Source organism: Onychomys torridus, chromosome 8 (genome assembly GCF_903995425.1).
Source record: "Onychomys torridus chromosome 8, mOncTor1.1, whole genome shotgun sequence".
Taxonomy (NCBI): domain Eukaryota; kingdom Metazoa; phylum Chordata; class Mammalia; order Rodentia; family Cricetidae; genus Onychomys; species Onychomys torridus.
This window is the reverse complement of record NC_050450.1, coordinates 823,332-844,509: the sequence shown is the minus strand read 5'-3', so window position 1 is coordinate 844,509 and position 21,178 is coordinate 823,332. Positions and strand designations below refer to the sequence as shown.

Genomic DNA, 21,178 nt, shown 5'->3' with positions numbered 1-21,178 from the left:
TCTGGTTCTTTCAGCCTCGTTGCTGCCTATATTAGGTGGGAATATTTACAATGGTTTTGTAGGGGTAAAAAAAGAAATCAATGTACCTGTGCCATTGGTACCATCACCCAGTGACAGTAAAAGATATGACTCAGCAATGACTGCTCTTCCACAGGACCCAAGTTCAATTCCCAGCACCCAGATGGTGCCCAGTCCCAGAGGATCCAAGGCCCACATCTGACCTCTGGCACTGCATGCCCATGGAGAGTGCACGTGTATACACAGACACACACACACAGACACACACACACACACACACACACACACATACACAAACACACACACACACACACACACACACACACACACACACAAACAAACACTCATACACATGAAAATAGGTAAAATCACTAAAGGAAAAATCCTCTTTAAATCTGTAGACGAGCTTCGGGAGTCCCAGGCCTGGAACCCCCAGTGGTTTGGGATTTGTTTTCAGGGGAGCAGGAGGCACCACTGTCTGGAGGATTCTGGACACAGAGCTTTGCTGAGGTGTGAATCCTATAGGGTCCAGGGAAGATGCCATTCACCATATGATTCCGGAGTCCACTTGTTTTTGAGTCCCCTGCAGCCTTGCAGTCTGTCCTTCTAGAGCAGGAACACACCATGTTTTCCAGCTAGTGGTTGGGGTGTGGTGCATCTCCCAAACAAGACTGTTGGTATCCTCTGAAGAGCTGTACAGAACCCCTCACCACACAGGTGACTCCTCTGGGTGGCCAGCCAGTCTAAGGAACCCTCTTGCTTTATCAGAGCTGTGTTCCCTTTATTTGGATCCTGTCATTCCATCAGAGCTATGCTCTCTGCTCACCTGTCCAGAACACTGTGGGTCAGGAGGCAGAGATGAAGCAGAGGGGTGTTCTAGAGATGCCACTGGGCAGGAGGAGTGGCCTATCCATAGTGAGTGAAGGCCAGCATGTCAGGGTTCCAACCAGGAAGCCATCACCCAGGTGAGGTGTCTGCTAACATCTGCTCTCCAGGTTTGCTCCGTAGAATGGCATTTGCTACCCCCAGCAGGCTGCATCCCCTAACCCCAGCAGGCTGCATCTCCTACCCCCAGCAGGCTGCATCCCTCATGCCCTGCATGCTGCATCCCCCCCCCCCGCATTTTGCATCCCCCACCCCCACACAGCAGGCTGCTGTATCCTTCCCCTGACCCTTGTTAACTTTTCCTGTGTGACTCTTCCAGTGTTTATCAGAGGGGAGGCTCCTGGGTGTGCACAGTGGGAAAGCAGGTGGCCCATGATAAGCCAGCCCTACTACTAACTAGCTTGATAGCAAACGGGAGAGGGCACAGTGTAGGGCTTCAGGGAAGAGAGACCCAGTAGGAGCCCCACTCTGGCAACAGGAAGGACGGTGTTGGCAATGGAAGGTAGGAGCCTTTTCCAGGGATCTAGGGTCCCCAATCTGTCCCCCAAATGCAAGAGACAGGCTCTAGCTGTCAGGCTGGTCCTCTCTGGGGCTGAGGGGCTGCTTGCCTCCTAGCACTTAATTTCTTTTCTTCTCTAGGATCACATCAAAGCCATCCAATAATTGGTAACTGTTCAGGCCTTTTCAGAACTTGAGCCTGGGATAGATTCAGTTGTGGGTCTGCAAACGCGGGGCCACCTCTCACCATCAGCTGTGTGCTCCTGTAGAGGGGTGTAGGCCAGTGACTCTGAGGGGTATCTGAACCCCAGGGTTTTCTCTGCAGCCTTGTCTACTTAGGGTGGGTACAAAGACAGGTGTGACCATTAAAAACTATTCTTTTTACATTTGATTTTGTATTTATTTAGTGTGTGCATGGGTGTGGGTGCACACATTCTCCTGGCACACAAATGGAGATCAGAGGATGACTCTGAGACTCTTGGCTGTATGAGCCCTTGGCTTCTTGCCGAAGGGGCTACAGAGATAGTCATGGTTGCTATAATGAAGAACTGCCTTCACCACTGAAAAGCTTGTAGACCGAATGACAATGTTTTTGTTCTGTCTGGCTCAGGATTCTGGGTGTAGTCTTAGGTTCTGAGACTCCTTTGGGGAGTTAGGGAGATTCTCTACAAAGAGGGTCACATACCCTGACAGCCAACCTCTCCACATGCTGCTTTCTGATTTGTGTAGACAGTGTGGTCACCCTGACTGCCCCAGGTAGGGTTCCCCATCCTGATAAGCTTTGTACCACCTAGAACTGTATGGAGCCGCTGGCCCTTCAGAGAGCAAGGTCAGGGCTGGCTCGGGCACCTCTTACCTTCTGTTCTTCCTCAGCAGGGCAGCAGAGCTTCGATCTCTTGGTGATTGGTGGGGGATCTGGTGGCCTAGCTTGTGCCAAGGAAGGTATGTATTTTGTATTTTGTGTCTCCTCTGCTGTGTTGGGGCTTTGAAGCTATTGGGTCTCCTAGGAGAAGCTGGCCATATGTCCAGAAGCAGATGCTATGGAACAGATGTCTCCTCTCATCCTGAATCCACACAGATCCTGAGTCTGGCCTCTCCTGAGAATGGCATAGTTCCATCCCCATTTGTTTTGTCTTAAATGTATTTTTATTATTTTTAAATTACATGTGTATGCCTCTACATAGGGGTATGTGATTGTGAGTGCAGGTTCTCACAGAGTCCAGAAGAGGGCACCAGATTCCCTGGAGCTGGAGTTACAGGTAGTTGAGAACCATCATCTAACAGGAGTGCGGGGAACTGAATTCAGATCCTCTGCAGGAGCAGTCTGCTCTCTTAACCCCTGAGCCATCTCTGCAGCTCCACATTTCTGTTGTTGTTTTTGAGGTGGAGTACCATTTTAAAGAGAATTGATAGACAATATACCAGTACATATTTAAAGTGGATAACTTGAGGCTGGGCCTGGTCATGAACATCTGTGATTCTAGCTATTCAGGAGGCTGAGGCAGGAGGATCACTTGTGTCTCAGAGTCTGCCTGGGTAACATGAGATCCTGTTTCTTTTTGTTTGTTTCTTTGTTTGTTTGTTTTGTTTTGTTTTGTTTTTTGAGACAGGGTTTTTCTGTGTAGCTTTGGAGCCTGTCCTGGAACTTACTCTGTAGCCCAGGCTGGCCTCGAACTCACAGAGGTCCCCCTGCCTCTGCCTCCCAAGCGCTAGGATGAAAGGCGTGGGCCACCACCCCACCCCCACACCCCCTCTCCTGGCGTGACCTTGTTTCAAAGTAAATAAATCAATCAAAATCAAGTGAGCAGTCTGACAGGTGGGTGTGTCTCTAAAACCTGAACTGTGGTGAGGATGGTGACTGTCCCTGACACCCCTCACCAACTCTGAGTGGGCTGCATAACTACAGCCCTGGACTGACTGACCTGGATGCTAGCAGTCGAAGACCAAAGTGTCAGCAGGACTGGCTGCTTGTGGCTTCTCTGCTTCTCATGTCTTCATGTAAACTCCCGTTTCTGTACCCTAATCTCTCTTTACCGTTGGACAAGGGACCAGCCACCCTGAGACCTGTTTAACTTTATCTCCAATTACAGTCATAGTCCTTGGTACTGAAGGTTAAGTCTCGGACACGGATTTGAGTGTCCCAGAGAGCGTGGTAATTCCTGCCTTCCCTCTCCTGTCCCACAGGCAACCACTGGCCCGTTTTTCCCACTGTGGGTGCTTGCCATTGGTAAAGTGTGCAGCAGTGGAAGTCACTCTGTACTTACTACTCTGGCTCCTTTCGCTCAGCATCACCATTTTTAAATATTTATTTTTACTATTTTTCATTGTGAGTGTTTGTGTGTGGGTCTGTATACACATTATGTGGAGCCTTCAGTGGCCAGAGATGTCCGATTTCTCTGACTGGAGTTGAAAGCTTGTGAACTACCCAACATGAGTGCTGGGAATTGAACTGGAGTCCTTTGGAGGCACAATATGTGCTTCTAACCACTGAGCCATCTCTCCAGCCCCCGGCATCATTAGTTTGAGTCTTGACCATTCAGCGAGTGTATGTAGTTTGTTCTTCCTGCATTGGGACAGCACATGATAGACCGACCATATCTCATCTGTTCACCTGCATGTGGACATGTATTCTTTTTTCAATGTGCATGACTGCTTTGTCTGTGCATAGACATGTGCATTGTGTGCCTGGTGTCTGTGTCCAGAGAGGCCAGAAGAAGGTGTTAGATCCCCTGGAACTGGAGTTACAGATGTTTGTGAGCTGCCATGGGGTGCTGGAACCAAACCCTGGTCCTCTGTAAGAGCAACAAGTGCTCTCAGCTGCTGAGTCATCTCTCGGATCCTGGTGTGTGTGTGTGTGTGTGTGTGTGTGTGTGTGTGTGTATGTGTGCATGTCTGTCTGTCTTTATCTCCAGATATATTCCCTGGTACTGAGGGCTGACTGAGGTATGAATTTTAACAGGGAGGATACAGTTCAGCCCATTACTATTGCCAGCTTCCCTTCCCCTTGTTTTGTTTTGTGTGAGACAGGTTCCAGTGTGTCCCTGGATGGTCTGGAACTTGCTATATAGCTGAGTCTGGCCTTTAACTGCTGATCCTTTGCCTCAACTTCTAAAGTGCACTTGCTGGTATTGCAGAGGCCCTGGGTTTGGTTTCCAGCACCTGAGTTAGGCTCCATAACTCCAATTCCAAAGGACCTAACTCTTGTCTCCACGGGCACCTGCATGCATGTAGTGTACATGCATATGCACACATACATACACACAAAATAAGTCAATTTAAAATATTAGGGGTGGAGTGGGAGGAGGGATGATAGGGGGATCTGTGATTAGTATGCAAAAATGAATAAAAACATTTTTAAATTAAAAAATGTTTTTTGCCAGGTGTAGTGGTGTATTCCTTTAATCCCAGCACTCAGAAAACAGAGGCGTTTGGATCTCTGTGTATTAGGGACCAGGCTATTCTACACAGCAAGTTTCAGGATAACCAGAGCTGCATATAGAGAGACCTTGTCTCAGAAAACCAAATAAATAAGTAAAAATAAAAATCTTCCAGCCAGGCCATGAGGATGCTAGATTGGAGAGTCGAAGAGTGGCAGGGGTGGGCCTGGACACGTGCTCTGGAAGTCAGCCTCTACGCCTCTGTACCGCTGCAAGGAAGCCCAGGCCCGAGGAGCATGGGCCTGAGCAGAAAGGCACCGAGGCACCCAGACAAAAGAATTCTACAAGGAACCACCAGGAGGATTTGGCTCATACATGTACAGGCCATATAACAGACTGTGCACTAAGGAGAATCGAAAGCGCATCCTTAAGAGTACCTGTATTTTCCACACTAATACAGAGCATGATTTATGTATACTAAAAAATAAATCCAAACAGAAAAAAACCAAAGTGAGCTTGCAGAGGGAAGGGCACTTCTTCAGCCTCCACTGCGTTGGATGTAGTAGACGGAGTCCCTGCCTAGGCTTGTATTGCTTTTGGATGTCAGAATTAAACCTTGCTTTTGCATTCCGGCACCAAAAAAAAAAAAAAAAAAGAAAAAAAAAAAAGAATTTCCCATTGTGTAGCCCAGGCTGGCCTGAGATTCTGAATCCTGCCTATGCCTCTGAAGTGTTCGGGTCACAGGTGAGCACCTTCTTGTTCAGTTACAGTTTTTAGTGTGTGAGTTTTAGTTAGTTTCCTATTGCCATATTAGAACTTTCTAACCAAAGCCGCTTGGGGAGGAAGGGGTTTGTTTGGCTTGTACTTCCATGTCACAGCCCATCACTGAGGGAAGTAGGGCAGGAGATCTCGGCAGGAACCTGGAGGCAGGTGCTAGTGCAGAGGCCATGGAGGAATGCTGCTTACTGGCTGGCTCCCTCTGGCTTGCTCAACTACATTTTTTTTTTTTTTTTTTGAGCTGATGATCGAACCCAGGGCCTTGCACTCGCTAGGCAAGTGCTCTACCACTGAGCTAAATCCCCAACCCTCAGCTACACTTCTTATACAAGCAAGACCACCTAGCTAAGAGTGGTACTGCCCAGAGTGGGCTGGACCCTTCCACACCAACTGCTTGCCTATCTGCTGGAGGCATTTTCTCAATTGAGACTTCCTCTTCCCAGATGACTCTAGCTTCTACAAAGCTGACAAAAACTAACCAGCATGATTGACCCCTTGTCAGTCTGACACACAACTATAAACCATAAACTTTCCTGTTATCTCCAAGAGCTCATGTTAATATCACAATACAAAATTAATGTCATTTTTAAAAATAATTTCAATTTTATTTCATGTGCTTTGCTGTGAAGATGTCCGATCATTTGTAACTGGAGTCACAGACAGTTGTGAGCTGCCATGTGGTTCTGGGAACTGAACCCGGGCCTCTGGAAGTGCAGCCATTGCTCTGAACCTCTGATCCATCTCTCCAGCCAAAATTAATAGAGTTTTAAAAGCTCCACAGATTTTTAAAATGTCGAGAAACCCTGTCTCAAAAAGAAAAAACAAACAAACAAACAAAAAGTCCAATATCTCTTTAAAATCTCAAGGTGTCTGAACTGTGGGCTCCTATAAAATAAATTAAAAAAATTATTCCAAAGGGAAGAACCTTAGCACAGTTACAACTAGATCAAAGCAAAACCAAAATCCAGCAGTGTAAATCAAATTCTGTAATTATTTATTCAAGGTCTGGTGCTCACTGATGATCTCTCCACTCCAGAGGCCTTAAGCAGCTCTGCCTCTCCAGCTCTGCCCTCCAAGCACACCAAGCACACATAGGCCCGCCTCTCCAGGCTCTGCACAGCACACATAAGTCTTCTTGTTGGCCTAAGTCTGCTCCACTCCATACCTGCTGCTGTCCTTGGTGGTCAGCCCATGGTCCTAGCATCTCCAGTATGCTAAGGTATTCACTACAACTGATGCTATACCCTCACCAGTGGCCTCCTGGTATCTTTTAATAGACTCTGACTCTTAAGAGACTCTCCATGCCTCCTTTAGTCCTGCAGTTTACATACCCCCCCCCCCGAAAAACAGTACTATATGGCATACTCTTATACATTACCAAGTTTTGCTGCCAGCTTGAGAGGCAGCCTTGGCCCCTTTGGACCACAGCTTCTGACTGATGATCTATAGGAAACACTCCCTGGAAGATTTTTGCTGGTCAATGATGCTGGTCTCTTAACTGATTTCTCCGCTCCAGCTGACCAGCATCTGCTGCTGGTCTCTCCTTAGTCACAACCGATTCTTACTGATCAGAAACCATAGAGTCTTGATTCAAATATATCACATGAACAACCCTGATAGTCTTTGAGGGACTCTCAAACTTCCTATGAAACATGATGAGCCAGGCCTGTATCTTCTGCATTTCTCCCCAAAGCTCCCACACAACAGCCATTTAAGCTTTGCAGCCTGAAGTTTCAAACATTTCCACAGTCCACCCCCAAAACAACATGGTCAGGTCTTCACAGCAGTATCTCACAATCCTGATACTGGCTTCTGTTTCTAGTTTGCCTTCTATTGCTATGATAAAGCATTCTGATCAAAAGGAACTTGGGAGCCAGCGGTGGTGGTGCACACCTTTGATCCCAGCACTCGGGAGGAAGGAGGATCTCTGTGAGCTTGAGGCCAGCCTGGTCTACAGAGAGAGTTCCAGGACAGCTAGGGTTACACAGAGAAACCTTGTCTCAAAAACCAAACAAAGAAACAAACAAAAAAGGAGATTGGGGAGAAAAGGGTTTTTATCTGGCTTACACTTTGCTAGTCTGTAGTTAAGGGGCCTCAGGGCAGAGACCTGGAGGCAGGAACTGAAGCAGTAGCTGTGGAGGAGTGCTGCTCACTAGATTGTTCCCCCAGGCTTGCTCAGTTTGCTTCTTTATAAACCTTAGGACTACCTGGCTTGGGGTGGTTTGACCACAGTGGGTTGAATCCTCCCACAGCAATCATGAATCAAGAATATCCCACAGTCGGGCCAGTCTGATGGAGGCATTTCTTCAGTTGAGGTCCTGCTACCCAGGTGACTTTAGCTTGTGTCAAGTGGACAAAAACCAACTATCGTGGCAAGTCACATCTTTTGCCATCTTTATCCCCAAGGGTCTCCTTTTTTTATGGCCGTTTCATTGAGACATGTGACATTGTCTGCTCATTTAAAGTGAGTTCTTCAGGGTTTGGTATACTCCCATGGTTGCATAGCCACAGCCAGAGTTTTAGAATGTTTTCATCGCCCCTGGGTACTTCATACTCATACTTAGTCGCCCTCCCCATACCTTCATCCTTTCCCTTCCCTGAGCCTTGTCATCGCTGTCTGCTTCCCGTCTTAGCGGACTCTTAACGCTTCACATCGATGGGGTCATCTGTGATCTTCTATTTCTTCCACTGACTGTGATGTCATCTGTGTTCGTTGATGATGTAGTGTGTCTCAGGACGTCCCTCTTCATGGCCGAGTAATGTCATACATTCCCACCAGCTCCAGTTCCCCACCTAATCTCTGGCCTGACATGTGTCACTTGTGTGTTATGGCCGTTCTGTAGATGGCTAATGAGGCTGATGTCATGTGCTCCGGGTGGGGACTGGGCTCACACTGAACTTCCAAGCCTACAGTAGGTGGGGGCAGGAACTCTGGAAGGGCATCCATCCTAGCACTGCCTCAGTGGGTGGTGTGAAGGCTGGAGTCTGCAGAGAGGCTGGAGCTCCTGTCTGCAGGAAGCAAGCCGGGAGGGTACCGGGAAGGGCAGGAGATGGACAAGGAGATGGAACAGCACAGCATTTGGCCTCCATGCTCAGGTGTTGGCTGGACCCGCTGCCTCCTCCAGGGCCTCAGGGGCTCCTGGGAAGCTCCGTGCTGGTCTCTGGCTGTGCTTACCTATGGATGTCTTTGTCATTTCAGCTGCTCAGCTGGGAAGGAAGGTGGCAGTGGCTGACTATGTGGAGCCCTCCCCCCAAGGTAGGCAGCCTGGACAGAGCCCTCTGTCCTAGAGAAAGGGGTACATAGTAGGGACACAGCTCACATTCCGCTTACAGTGACTCATTCCCTTCTACCCACAGTCTCCCTAGGGGGTCCTGTTCAACATACAAACATTTCTATAAAATTGTTATTTAAAAAATGACTGCTGGAGTGCTGTTGGAGTGATGGGTCAATGGTCAAGAGCCCTGGCTGCTCTTCCAGAGGACTGAGTTCGATTCCCAGCACCCACCTGGTGGCTCACAACCGGCTCTAACTCCAGTCTTAGGGGATCTGACACCTTCTTCTGGTGTCTGTGAGCACTGCACCCATCCCATGTGGTTCACACACATGTACATAAAACACCCATATTCACAAAAATGATAAATAAAATGTTCAAAAATTTTTTTAAAAAATGACTCTTGAGTATAAACTGAGGGAACAAATCTACATGGGCAGGTTCCCCTGGGCCAAGTTCAAGTCACAAAATAGCAACCCCCTAAAGGCATTCTGAGCCTGTAAAGTAAAAGCCTCTTGCTTTCCCCTACGTGGGAAGTCAAATCCACTCCTACCAGGGCCTGATTGATTTGGTGACAGAATATTTCCCTGGTATGTGCAAAGACTTGGGTTTTGTCCCCTGCAACACATATACACATGTACACACACGCACTCATGTGTGCACACACACATACATACACATACATACATACATACATACCTGCTTTTTCTGACATTCCAGGTACCAGGTGGGGCCTTGGTGGCACCTGTGTCAACGTGGGTTGCATACCCAAGAAGCTGATGCACCAGGCCGCACTGCTGGGGGACATGATCAAAGATGCTGACCACTATGGCTGGGAGGTGGCCCAGCCCATCCAGCACAACTGGTGAGGAGGTCTTGCCGTGGGACCCCCTTGAGAGGGAGATCTGCTATCTGCCACTTATCCCAGGGAGCAGCTCTAGTTCTGGCTCAGTGGTGGTGGGAGAGGGCAGTTGACATAGTTAGCACTCTCCAGAGTGTCAATGGAGGAAGAACACACTAAATTCCCCAGGCAGAGAGAGCCCAGGATTCTACAGTCCCAAAGCTTGGTCAGAGGCAGGGCAGCCTGGGGGGGAGTGTCAGGCTTCAGCCCTTGAAACACCTCTGCAGACCGAGTGTGGTGCACACCTGGAGTCCAGGAATCAGAAGGCTGAGACGGGAGGATCTTAAGTTCGAGGCCAGCCTGAGCTACTTAGCGAAACCCTGACCCCCTCCAAAAATACAGAAAAGTAAAATAACTACAGCTCTGTCTCCTGATATTCTGGAGTCTTCTCCTGCTACTGCTGCAGATTTCATCGATGTGTGTGTGTGTGTCAACAGGAAGAAAATGGCAGAAGCTGTGCAAAACCACGTGAAGTCCTTGAACTGGGGTCACCGAGTCCAACTTCAGGACAGGTACTGAAACTCCCAGGTCTCAGTGGGCCTGGCAGGGCCACCCTCCTGGCCGTGCTGTCATTTTGTACCTGTGAAGATGTTCACAGGCAGCACAGTCCCTGGCCGTGAGAACAGGACGGTTCTTGTGCCGCAGTGGGGCAGAGACTGGTCAGTGCTGTGGGAAGTGAGGAAATGGCAGCAGTGAAGGGATGTGCTGGCTGGAGCTGGGGGAGGGTTACACGGGCAGCAGAGACCTCGGCCTGGGCCTGTGGGTATGACTGGACTGATGGGCGGTGAGAGGCTGGCCCCAGACAGGATGCATCCCTTAGGCAGGCCAATGTGGCCCTCCACAGTTAGGAGGAGAGAGCCTGATGAGCCCTAAGGCAGGCAGCAGAGGGTCATGAGAGGCAGGAGGGTGTTTCCACTTCTCTGTGTGTGTGTGTGTGTGTGCGCATGTCTGTGTGTGTGAGTGTGAGTGTGTGTGTGTGTGTGTGTGTTTTCCTGCATGTATATCTGTGTAGCACTTGTGTGCTTATTGCCTACTGAGGTCAAAAGAGTGTGTTGGGTCCCCCGGAACTGGAGTTACAGATGGTTGTGAGCCACCATATGGTGCTGGGCCTCAAAGCCCACTCTCTGGAAGAGCAGCCAGTGCTCCTAACCACTGAGCCATCTCTACAGTGCTGCATGGTTATCATGTGTCTGTGTTGTAAGACTGTTCCTTGATTGTCATGGTGAGTGAAAGACAGCCCAGAGAGGCCAGGGAGAGGCACATGGACAGAGAGTTACTGCTACCATGGGGCCTTTCAAATGGGAAGATGAGTCGCTCTGCCCACCACATACCTGGTCACACCGTGCCATAGCATCACTGTGCCTGCCCTCCTGACCTCTTGGTACTTTTAAGTACAGAGGTGACACACGTGGTTCCCTCCCCTGCCGGTCAGTTTAGGGCTCTCAGGATGGTGCCAATCATGGCTCTGTCCCTGTCTTGACATGTGTGGTTGCCATGTGTCAGGGAAGCCAGAGTGACAGGCGGGGTGCTCCTGCTTTCCAGCGTAGTTTCCCACTCACACTTGCGGGGGGTGGGGAGTGGGGGCACTGCAGTCAGCTGGCCCTGGGCCAGAGCTTGTGTCTCCAAATCTTTACATATGTCTGTCCTTCCGTGTACATGACGCCTGGTTCCAGATCTGCCTCCTAGCAGCCTACGGGGCACTGTCTGGGTAACCAGCCCTGGAGGCTGAGTCTGTGGAGGAAATGCTGAAAGAGCCTTCATTTTAGAGACAGGTGTGGTGGTGCACACCTGTGATCCTGGGTTTACAGACACCATGAAGGTGGAGTCAGGAATATCAGGAGTTCAAAGTCACCCTTGGCTACATAGTGCATATACTGGCTGGTCTTGTGTCAGCTTGACACAAGCTAGCCTCATCTGAGAGGAGGAAACCTCAATTGAGAAAATGTCTCCATGAGACGGGACTGAAGGCAAGCCTGTAGGACATTTTCTTAATTACTGATTGATGCAGGAGGGCCCAGATCTTTGTGAATGGTGCCACCTGAGAGCTAGTAATCCTGGGTTATAAAAGAAAGCAGACTGAAGGGCAGGTTGTGGTGGAGCACATCTTTAGTCCCAGCACTCAGGAGGCAGAGGCAGAGAGGCAGAGGCAGAGGCAGAGAGGCAGAGGCAGAGGCAGGTGGATCTCTGTGAGTTCAGGGCCAGCCTGGTCTACATGGGGATTTGCCACACAGGGAAACCCTATCTCAAAAAAACAAAAACAAAAAGAGAGGACACGCTGAGCAAGGCGGTAGTCAGCACCTGATCACGGTTAGAGCATCAGCCCTGCCCCGGGATCCCGCCCTAACTTTCTCAGTGAGGGATGGTGACGTGAAGCAGAACAAACCCTTTCTTTCACAAGGGACGTGGGGTTGTGTGTTTCCACAGCAGCAGAAACCTAACTAAGACTGGGCTTGATGCTACATGAGAATACATGAAACCTTGTCTCAAAAAATGAAATAAAAAATAAAATCTTATTTTTATATTTCAGGAAAGTCAAGTACTTTAACATCAAAGCCAGCTTTGTGAATGAACACACAGTTTGCGGTGTTGATAAAGGTGGGAAGGCGGTAAGTGTCCATTGGTGCCTCTCATGACTCCTCTGGTGCCTGATCCCAGTGTGGTTTGGTCTGGGTGTTGTTCTGGTGTTAACAGCTGCTTTTGAGGTCACACCTCTTTAGAGCTGGTACACAGGTCACAGCTGGGTGCAGTGGGCAAGCCTGAGATCCCAGTACTAGGAAGGTAAAAATAGGATCTTGAGTCCCAGACCAGCCCTGGGCTCTATAGTGTAACCATGTCTCCCCGACACAGACACACACACACACACACACACACACACACACACACACACACACACACACATTCCTGAATACATAGACACAGACACACACACATACACACACATTTCTGCATCCACAGACACACACACAGTTCAAACAGAGCTGGGGAGATTTCTCAGGAACAAAAAGGCTTACCTAACGTGATCTTCAACCACACAGTCCCTCGTTAAGCAGCTCAAATGTCATGGCAGGCTGTCCTGCAGCTTGGGGTAATGACAAAGATGGCAGCCACTCCCTTCCTGCAGTGTCTGTGGGGCTCTGAGGAGGCATGGTATTTGCAAAGGCCTTGTGCACTATAAAGTGCTTGGAGCTGGAACATTGTGAGATGCAGAGATGGGCACAGCACCCACACTGCACAGTCGGACCCAGGGACCACTGCCCCTGCCACCCGCAGGCATTTGAGCCTTTGGCAGCTGACCGCACTGTCTGACCCACGGTTTTCTGTTTATCCTCAGACCCTGCTCTCAGCTGACCACATAGTCATCGCTACAGGAGGGCGGCCGAGGTACCCCACACAAGTGAGTGCCGTGCTGTGTCCCTTACCTGGGCCCTCGACCCTCATTCCTCTGTGATTTTCTGTCCCTGTTTCCAGGCCTCCCAGAATCCACTCTGCTGAAATGGGCCTTCAGGCCTCTCACATGGCGGTGCCTCAGGATCACTCCACACTGCAGGCTCCTCTGTCCCTCCCTCAGTGTTTAGCTGTGTTGTCCAGGCTGGTTCTAACCACCAGGCTTCCAGTGACCCCCTCAGCCTAGAGTAGCTGTGACATCGCCCCGGGCCTGTGCACCTCCCCGCCTCCCCCTGTCAGTGCTTTTCTCTCGAACATCAAAATGCCGCGGCCTCCGGGACCTCAGTTTTCTTCTTCACCGTCCTCTTCCCCACTCTTTAAAAGTTCGAGATAAAATCCCCTTTGTGAGGCACGGTAGCTTTGCGTACATTCTGAGTTGTCCTCCCTACACTCTCCATCTCTAGCACCTTTCCAAAGTTCCAGGCTGATACTTTACTACACAGTTCCCTGGTCTCCAGATTCCAGGCGCTTCGGAGAGGTGATATGATAGCTGGGCCTTTTTTTTTTTTTTAACATTAATTGTATTTTTATTACATTCATGATATTATGTCCTGATACTACTGTCCATTTGTGGGGCTTTTCCATATCACACAAAACAGAGATTCTGTACTTAGGAAATCACTGGTCTATATTCCTTTCTTCTCCATCTTGAGATAATGTCTAATCTTTCTGTCTCTTTGAATTTGTATAGTCTGTATATTTCATGTAATACAATTCTATAGTATTTGTCCTTTTAAAAATTTATTTATTTATTAATATATTTATTTATTAAAATTTTTCCATTTTATATACCAACCCCAGTTCCCTCTCCCTTCTCTTCTCCCTCCCCTTCTCCCGCCTCCTCACCTCCCTCCCACTCTACCCCCATCCACTCCTCAGAGTGGGTAAGGCCTCCCATGGTAGTCAACAAAGTCTGGCATACCAAGTTGAAGGAGTGCCTAGCCCCTACCCATTGTATCAAGGCTGAGCAAGGTATCCCACCACAGGGAATGGGCTCCAAAAAGCCAGTTCATGCACCTGGGATAAGTCCTGGTCCTGCTGCCAGGGACCCCACAAACAGATCAAGCCACACAACTGTCACCCACATTCAGCAGGTCTAGTTTGGTCCCATGCAGGTTTCTGAGCTGTCAGTCCAGAGTCAGTGAGCTCCAACTAGCACCAGACAGCTGTCTCTGTGGGTTTCCCCGTCATGATCTTGAGCCCCTTCCTCCTCCTCCTCCTCCTCCTCCTCCTCCTCCTCCTCCTCCTTCTCCTTCTTCTCCTCCTCTTCTTCTTCTGAAAATTTTCATTTCTTTTTTCTTTTTTTAGATTAGTTAATTATTTTTCTATTTTCAGCTTGATACAGTATAAATTCTTACCTTCATAGTGTAATGTTTCATTGAGGGTTGCTCAGTATTTGAGTAAAAGCAAATCTTATTATAAGCAACAGTCATCCTAGGTTCCTCCATGTCATATATATAGCCTTATGGTTCTGTGGGTTGCAGTCTGATTGTTCTTTGCTTTCTATCTAGAATACATTTATGAGTGAGTACATACCATGTTTGTCCTTCTGGGTTTGGGTTACCTCACCCAAGATGATTTTTTTTTCTAGTTCTATCCATTTGCCTACAGATTTCATGCTGTCATTGTTTTTCTCGCGATTTGTCCTTTTTTTGAATGTAAAAACATTTTATGTACAACTGCAGGAGAAATAATACACAGATAGCTTGAACATAAAAACAGGTTATAATTCCAAAGTCCAGGGCTATTTGAAACAGGAAAATATTTTCTCTGTATAAAATAGTAAAAATGATAACATTTCCCAATAAGCCCTTTTAAGCCTAATAATAGCTGAATTATACATATAAATATTGATTAGATTCTGGGATACAGAAGAAACCTATCTTCATCTGTTCAGAGAGCTATGTTTTACTAAAGTTGTGTAAGTGAGATTCCTATTCATCTTCCCCTTCACTGTTTGATTTATGGCAGACATTTTTCTATAGGCTAATCCATAATCTAAAAAGATTTTAGCCTCCCCTCCTGTAAGTGTGGCCAGCATTTTCTTCCATCAGCTTGATACAGTACAAATTCTTATCCTAACAGTGAAATGTTTCACTAAAGCTTGCCCAGTGATTGGGCAAAACCAAAACTTATTATAAGCCACAGTCATCCTAGGGTCCTCCCTGCTAGGTAGCTTCCCTGGATCTGTGGGTTGCAGTCTGGTTGTCCTTTGCTTTATATCCAGTATCCACTTAAGAGTGAGTACATACCATGTTTGTCCTTCTGAGTCTGGGTTATCTCACTCAGGATGATATTTTCTAGTTCCATCCATTTGCCTGCAAATTTCATGATGTCATTGTTTTTCTCTGCTGAGTAGTACTCCATTGTGTGTATGTACCACATTTTCTTAATCCATTCTTCAGTGGACGGGCATCTAGGTTGTTTCTAGGTTCTGGCTATTACAAATAGTGCTGCTATGAACATAGTTGAGCATGTATCTTTGTGGTATGATTGAGCATTCCTTGGGTATATGGCTGGGTCTTGAGGTAGATTGAGAAACGGCCATACTGATCTCCACAGTGGCTGTACAAGTTTACATTCCCACCACCAGTGGAGGAGTGTTCCCTTTGCTCCGCATCCTCTCCAACACTGACTGTCATTAGTGGTTTTGATCATAGCCATTCTGACAGGTGTAAGGTGGGTATCTCAGAGTTGTTTTGACTTGTATTTCTCTGATGACTAATGATGTTGAGCATCTCCTTAAAGGTCTTACAGCCATTTTCTTGTATAGTATTAGAGGGACCAACCTTAATATTATACATCCCAGGCACTCAGGAGAGAGAACTACAAATAGCGTTGACGATTTTTGGGAAAATAGAGAGAGTCTTAGCACACTGAGCTCTTTAGTCCATTCACTATAATTCCTCTAGGATAAGATCCTATTTACACAGCTTCAGTTCTGTTCTCATGCCTAGCTTCTTTCTTGCCTGATTTCTCTCTATACTTATCTATTGCTCCCTCTAAGTTCTATCTTAATTCTCTCGTCTTAATTCTGCCTCATCCAGGTCCTTCTCATCTCATTCTTACCCAGCTAGTACTTCCTCATCTGACTCTTCCTCATCTTCCATCTCATCCACACATTCTCTCTGGTCCAAATCCTCCTTATCCCTCTCTGTTCTCCGTCTCTAAGTTCTCCCCAAGCCTCTCAGGAATCCAGTTATAAACCCAAGCAATAGCAATCCTCTGGCTGAGCAAGCTCACCAGGCTTGAATTCTGTGGAGTCATAAAGGCAGGTAAGAATTTTCCTCCAGGCCACCAGGGTTTCTTTCTTTTCTTTTCTTTCTTTTCTTTTCTTTTCTTTTCTTTCCTTCCTTCTTTCCTTCCTTCCTTCCTTTTTTCTTTCTTTCCTTCCTTCCTTCCTTCCTTCCTTCCTTCCTTCCTTCCTTCCTTCCTTTCTTTTTCTATTATCAGCTTGATACAGTATAAATTCTTATCTTATTAGTGAAATGTTTCACTGAAGCTTGCCCAGAGATTGAGTAAAACCAAAACTTATTATTAGCCACAGTCATCCTAGGGTCACCCCTGCTATATATAGCCTCCCTGGATCTGTGGGTTGCAGTCTGATTGTTCTATGCTTTATATCTAGAATCCACTTATGAGTGAGTACATACCATGTTTGTCCTTCTGGGTTTGAGTTACCTCACTCAGGATGATATTTTCTAGTTCCATCCATTTGCCTGCAAATTTCATGATACTGTTTTTCTCTGCTGAGTAGTACTCCATTGTGTGTATGTACCACATTTTCTTAATCCATTCTTCAGTGGACAGGCATCTAGGTTGTTTCCAGGTTCTGGCTATTACAAATAGTGCTGCTATGAACATAGTTGAGCATGTTTCTTTGTGGTATGATTGAGCATTCCTTGGGTATATGCCCAAGAGTGGTATGGCTGGGTCTTGAGGTAGATCGATTCCCAATTTTCTGAGAAACTGCCATACTGATTTCCACAGTGGTTGTACAAGTTTGCATTCCCACCAACAGTGGAGTAGTGTTCCCTTTGCTCCACACCCTCTCCAGGCTTTCTTTTACAATCCAAAATGGGAGTGGTAAAAGAGGAGGTCAACTGAGTCCTAATGACCAATTAGTATATCAAAAGGGGGTCTATGTGCTCAGTCTACATTCCTAGAAGTGGTTAGGTAAGAAGTTAGGGGTCTATAAAGTTAGTAAGGCTGTAAGAAAGGAGGGTCCGAGCTAAATTGTGTAAAGCTATTACTTAAGGTTCAGCTGACCTAGGTGGTGTCTCCTTGTGGAATTTACCTTAAATCAGGAGACTAGCATGTGGTGGTCTGTCTGGACTGTTATTTCTGTTAGTCCTTGAACGTGGCTAAGGGAGATATCTGATTCCAGTGCTGAAAAGGGAGAGATGGATAGGCTGGAGGAAGGAAGCCTTTCCTGAGGCTGTTCTCCAAGTACTTTGAATGTGTATGTCCAGAGAGTGATCAGTCCACACTGTTAGCACTTCTTAGGGAAAAATCAATGGGAAAACTATGAAGGCACACATGATTTTCATAACAGAAGACAGCTGATACATAACAAGCCAAGTAACACCCAAAGCTCCTTGGAATTTGGCTTCCTCTGGAGGAATTCCTTGATCCCTTCAGGTAGTGTTTTTGCCATAACCAGCTGAGTTCTTATAATATTTTCCTGTGGCCCATAGCACCATTTGATATTCTTCTTTTGAGAATTCTCTGTTTAGCTCTGTAGCCCATTTTTTAATTGGGTTGTTGTATTTTGATGTCTAGTTTCTTGCATTCTTTATATACTTTGGAGATCAATCCTATGTCAGATGTGGGGTTGGTGAAAGTCTTTCCCCATTCTGTAGGCTGTCTTTTTGTCTTATTGGCCATGTCTTTTGCCCTGCAAAAGCTCAGTTTCAAGAGGTCCCATTTATTAATTGTTGTGCTCTGTGTCTGTGCTGTTGGTATTGTATTTAGAAAGTGGTCTCCAGTGCCAATGCATTCTAGACTACTTCCTACTTTCTCTTCTATTAAGTTTAGTGTAACTGGATTTATGTTGAGGTCTTTGATCCACTTGGACTTAAGTTTTGAGCATGGATCTATTTGCAATCTTCTATATGTTGATGTCCAGTTATGCCAGCACCATTTGTTGAAGATACTTTCTTTTTCCCATTGTGTAGTCTTGGCTTCTTTGTCAAAAATCAGGTGTTCATATGTGCATGGATTAATGTCAGGGTCTTCAATTCGATTCCATTGGTCCACATGTCAGTTTTTATGCCAATATCAAGCTGTTTTTATTGCTATAGCTCTATAGTAGAGCTTGAAGTCAGGGATCGTGATGCCTCCAGAGGTTGCTTTATTGTAAAGGATTCTTTTAGCTATCCTGGGTTTTTTGTTTTTCCATATGAAGTTAAGTATTGTTCTTTCCACGTCTGTGAAGAATTGTGTTGGGATTTGGATGGGGATTGCATTGAATCTATAGATTGCTTTTGGTAAGATTGCCATTTTTACTATGTTAATCCTGCCTATCCATGAGCATGGGAGATCTTTCCATTTTCTGATATCTTCTTCAGTTTCTTTCTTTAGAGACTTAAAGTTCTTATCATACAGGTCCTTCACTTGCTTAGTTACCCCAAGGTATTTTATATTATTGACAGCTCACTTCACCAGTGTATATGCTCAGTGTTTACTCATAGATGTGTCAGCTTCTCCTTTTTTTAATGCTGAATAATATTTCATTTTATGCAGATCCAGCTTTTGTTTATATGCTGGTCCATTAGTGAATATCTCAGTTGCTTCCTCTTTTTAGCTATTATGATCCATGATGTGCTATGAGCATCCATGTAAAAGGTTTTTTATGGAGTTTGTTTTCACTTCTCTTGGGTATTTATTAAGAATAGAAGTTAGAGCTGGGTGGTAGTGGCACACGCCTTTAATCCCAGAGTGAGTGAGTTCAAGGCTAGCCTGGTCAACAGAGTGAGTTCCAGGACAGCCAGGGCACTGGTACACAGAGAAACCCTGTGTCAAAAATCCAAAACCAAAGCCAAACCAAAACAGTGGAAGTTAGATCACATGATCATTCGATTTATCCTTTTGAGAGACGACTTAGCTTGTTTTCCAGAGGCCACACTGCATTTGCTCCCTGTAGCTGTATCTGGAAGTCAGTTTCTGATCCCTTCACATAGTTCAGGTCTTTTGGTGAAAGCAGACTATTTCAAGTAACTTATGTGGTAACCACTATCAGGATTTTGTCAATGCTGGGGTGACTCCTCAGAGCCAGTTTTGTGAAGCATTTCTTTTTTGTCATGTGTGGCCACTGGGGTCTACTTAACAGCTTAGTGTCAGCTAGGGACTACAGAGGTTTCCTTTAAAACTGGGAACTGTGAAATCTCTGCAGGCCTGTGGGATCCTTGTCTGTACTGCAGTCTGCACGCCTGTGGGATCCTTGTCTATACTGCAGTCTGCATGCCTGTGGGATCCTTGTCTATACTGCAGTCTGCATGCCTGTGGGATCCTTGTCTATACTGCAGTCTGCATGCCTGTGGGATCCTTGTCTGTACTGCAGTCTGCACACCTGTGGGATCCTTGTCTATACTGCAGTCTGCAGGCCTGTGGGATCCTTGTCTATACTGCAGTCTGCACGCCTGTGGGATCCTTGTCTATACTGCAGTCTGCAGGCCTGTGGGATCCTTGTCTATACTGCAGTCTGCATGCCTGTGGGATCCTTGTCTATACTGCAGTCTGCAGGCCTGTGGGATCCTTGTCTATACTGCAGTCTGCATGCCTGTGGGATCCTTGTCTATACTGCAGTCTGCAGGCCTATGTCTTGGATCTGTATCGATGTGAATAGGATGGAGCCACTGCTCCTGCCTTCCTCAATAAAGGTGCATGCTTGGGGAAGTGTGCATGGAGTCACCTCCCATCCCCCACAAAGACACAACCTGAAGACATGGATATAAGACAAGGGAGCTCATGGGATTGAGTTGTTTCTGTAGAATGGGGGTGGCTTTTTCATAAGCCCTGGGGACATGCCAAGGGCAGTCTTGTCACGTGAATCCTCTCTTCCTCCCTAGATCAAAGGAGCCCTGGAATATGGAATCACAAGTGATGATATATTCTGGCTGAAGGAATCCCCCGGGAAAACGTAAGTCCTGGGGTATGCTGTGCTGGTGTGCCTGCTTTCTGCTCCTACTGGAGCCACAGGATCATTGTCTAAAAGAAGGGAAGACCCCTTTGCAGGGCTGCTGGTGCCCTATGTCCCATGACTGTCTTGAAGGTGATAATATGAGTGTTACAGAGAGCCAGTCAGCTGTCATATGGAGCAAGTGTTCCCTTGAGCCCATGGTGCAGCAGATTCCCACTGGGTCCCTCTTGGTCATCTCTCCTGTCTGCTTTGTGCATTAATTATGCTCCAAGCTATGGCCAGGTGTGAAGGTGAGAGCAGTGTGTGCAAAGCACATGTGCAAATGCACTAGCCTGCCCCAAGCTGGATGCAGTGTGGTGCAGTCTTCTTGCTTGCAGGGACCAGGCTGGCCACGAGAGGGCGACAGAGGCTTGGATGATAACTGTTCCTTGCCAAGCTTGTGCCTTTTCTAGCAAATACTAATGGAAAAAAGTACCCCAGTGGTGGCAGGCGCACGAGTGTGTGTGCACGTGAGTATGTATGCACATGTACACATATGTATGCATATAAATATGTGCGTGTATGCAGGCGTATATTGTGCGCATGTTGGAGCATCTACTCAGGTATGAGGAGGTGACATGTATGTGTGCCCTGGACTTATTTCAGTGAGTACAAATCCTACCCCTAAACCTGGTGCTTGGGATTGAACCTAGGGCTTCACTAACACCAGGCAAGTGCTCTGCCTTTGAAGCTGTCGCCCAGCTCCAAACTCGTTCTTGTCGTCGTTTGCAGACAGTCTCTGTGTGGCCCTGTCTGTCCTGGAACTCTGTAGTCCAGGCTGGCCTCGAGCTCAGAGATCCGCCTGTCTCTGCCTCTCGAGTGGATT

The 21,178-nt window shown here is 47.0% G+C and overlaps 1 protein-coding gene across 6 annotated transcripts in view; it reads left to right on the top strand.

The window, feature by feature from the left end:
- The window catches only part of Txnrd2 (thioredoxin reductase 2), an 89,591-nt gene that overhangs the window by 33,613 nt on the left and 34,800 nt on the right, over window positions 1-21,178 (top strand). For 4 of the 6 annotated variants that reach the window (XM_036195426.1, XM_036195425.1, XM_036195424.1 and 1 more), the window contains 7 exons: window positions 2,275-2,343; window positions 8,755-8,811; window positions 9,548-9,692; window positions 10,166-10,240; window positions 12,256-12,334; window positions 13,060-13,122; window positions 20,243-20,313. In XM_036195426.1, the coding sequence (XP_036051319.1) occupies window positions 2,275-2,343; window positions 8,755-8,811; window positions 9,548-9,692; window positions 10,166-10,240; window positions 12,256-12,334; window positions 13,060-13,122; window positions 20,243-20,313 (559 nt within the window). The remainder of the gene's footprint in view (window positions 1-2,274; window positions 2,344-8,754; window positions 8,812-9,547; window positions 9,693-10,165; window positions 10,241-12,255; window positions 12,335-13,059; window positions 13,123-20,242; window positions 20,314-21,178) is intronic. The other 2 variants (XM_036195430.1, XM_036195427.1) reach the window with 2 other exon arrangements.